This window comes from Abramis brama (assembly GCF_963993115.1).
Source record: "Abramis brama genome assembly, chromosome: 23".
Taxonomy (NCBI): domain Eukaryota; kingdom Metazoa; phylum Chordata; class Actinopteri; order Cypriniformes; family Leuciscidae; genus Abramis; species Abramis brama.
The window spans coordinates 950,992-953,491 of NC_139985.1; the positions used below are offsets into that span (position 1 = coordinate 950,992).

The 2,500-nt window shown below is 45.1% G+C and overlaps 1 protein-coding gene across 1 annotated transcript in view; it reads right to left on the bottom strand.

Annotated features, from left to right (window-relative positions):
- The window catches only part of notum1b (notum, palmitoleoyl-protein carboxylesterase b), a 12,214-nt gene that overhangs the window by 9,125 nt on the left and 589 nt on the right, over positions 1–2,500 (bottom strand). The window contains exons 2-3 of the mRNA XM_084101768.1: positions 1,081–1,133; positions 861–956 (exon numbers count right to left, since the gene is read on the bottom strand). Of these exons, the coding sequence (XP_083957894.1) occupies positions 861–956; positions 1,081–1,133 (149 nt within the window). The remainder of the gene's footprint in view (positions 1–860; positions 957–1,080; positions 1,134–2,500) is intronic.

Genomic DNA, 2,500 nt, shown 5'->3' on the forward strand with positions numbered 1-2,500 from the left:
AGTTTGAGAGGTCAGAGGTCAGGTTCAGAGGTGAGAGGACAAAGGTCAGGTTGATAGGTCAGAGGTCAGGTTGAGAGGTGAGAGGACAGAGGTCAGGTTGATAGGTCAGAGATCAGGTTGAAAGGTGAGAGGTCAGGTTGAGAGGTGAGAGGTCAGGTTGAGAGGTGAGAGTTCAGGTTGAGAGGTGAGAGGTCAGGTAGAGGTGAGAGGTCAGGTAGAGAGGACAGAAGTCAGGTTCAGAGGTCAGTGGTCAGGTCGAGAGGACAGAGGTCAGGTTCAGGGGACAAAGGTCAGGCTGAGAGGTCAGAGGTCAGTTTGAGAGGTCAGGTTGAGAGGTCAGAGGTCAGGTCGAGAGGACAGAGGTCAGGTTCAGGGGACAGAGGTCAGGTTGAGAGGTCAGAGGTCAGTTTGAGAGGTCAGGTTCAGGGGACAGAGGTCAGGCTGAGAGGTCAGGTTCAGAGGTCAGTGGTCAGGTAGAGGGGACAGAGGTCAGGCTGAGAGGTGAGAGGTCAGGTAGAGAGGTGAGAGGTCAGGTAGAGAGGTGAGAGGTCAGGTTGAGAGGTGAGAGGTCAGGTAGAGAGGTCAGGTTGAGAGGACAAAGGTCAGGCTGAGAGGTCAGGTTCAGGGGACAGAGGTCAGGCTGAGAGGTCAGTTTGAGAGGTCAGGTTGAGAGATCGGAGGTCAGGCTGAGAGGTCAGAGGTCAGGTAGAGAGGTCAGAGGTCAGGTTGAGAGGTGAGAGGACAAAGGTCAGGTTCAGAGGTCAGGTTGAGAGGTCAGAGGTCAGGTCGAGAGGACCGAGGTCAGGTTCAGGGGACAGAGGTCAGGTTGAGAGGTCAGAGGTCAGGTGGACGTGACTAACCTGTCCTGGTGGAAGGCCATTTGCTGGAGCTCATGAGTCGCCTCATGTTCTCGTATCTGCTGTCACAGGTGTGTTTGCTGAAGCAGTACCATCCACCTGAACAACACAAACACTGTTACATAACACACACACACACACTCACACTCACTCTCACACACACACACACACACACACTCTCACTCTCACACACACACACACAGAACTGAACGGATTCACTCACCCTCCAGGAACATCAGCCATCTCCTGCTGCCTTTGGACTCCTTTATGTAGTAACTGAATCATAAAAAGACATAAATATGATTCATATCTGTAAGCTCATGAGACATTAGATGAGTGTTTGATCAGATTATTTACCCGCAAATTTTATTGCCTCCCAAAAGAAAGAAGCGATTCTGAAACGAGTCTTCAGTAATTCCAGTCTCACTTGAACAATGTAATAAATTTGCATAATGCCAGCCTATGGGCTTCATTGGCTGTGCGTGAACAACATCTACTTTGCCCCGCCCTCAAACACTCTAGATTGGGCCGTCTGACCAATCAGAGCAGAGCAGCTCTCAGAGAGGCGGGGTTTAGAGAGACCGAATCGTTTCAGACACTGTGAGAAGAGAGCTGATGTGCAGTGTTTGTTATGAGAAAATTAAAGTGTTTTTGACCTTCGATGCATGTGAACCTGTTGCAGGAGACGATAACACTACACCAGGAGCCTTTAAAATGCATTTTAAGCAGACAATGTAAAGCAACTGATTAACACAGGTAGATTTGAAAAAGCATGGTAAGATTATTATTTTTTTAGATAGAATTTTGGGATTTTTAAGATTTTAAAGAAGTTTTTTTTTATTTTTTATAAATGTTCATATAGAAGTTTTTATGGTTTAGCGACGCAGAACCACGTGCGCGTGAAGTCACTCTTCTCACCTGTGGCGCGTGCGCGAGGACAATGAGCGTGCGCGCGACACACACACACACACACACAGTTATTCGCTTATTTTACTCAAACCGCCCCGAAGATTCCAAGACGAACCGAACCGCAGCGATTATCCCCGGATCTTCTCTGCTGTCTGGGAATGTGAGGAATTAATATCTCACTATAATTATCCGACATACACATACAGTCATGCCAAAATTTACTCAGACACCTTCAACATTTCTCACATTATCACAGTTTATTCGCTATAGTTTAGAAAATGGTAATAAAATATGAGCAGAACTCAGTTGATATTTGACTGGTTTTGTCCGTCCTTCTGTTAGACTGTCTCACAGAGGAATTATGTTGAATATCTGTCAGCTGTTAAATTTAACTACACAATTAGATAATACCAGTTTAGCTCGACCAATCACCAAGCAGTGCTTCATTTTGTTCAGTCTGTGTGTAAAAAGAGCATTAGCAATTAAAGAAAAAACACTTGCTCAGGTCAAAGTGTCAATCATTTTTGCTCCCAAATTGTTATAAATGTCACTGGTAGTCGCTGTATGAAGAGTTTCTGGGTGTAATATGTCACAGTTTACTTTATTTTGCTCTCCTCTCTCACATAAATGAACTATAGTGTCCTGATCACACTAGTGAAAAAAAAAAAGCAAAAATGATATCTGGTGTCTGGATTATTTTTGGTTTGACTGTATGTATATATATGTACACATAT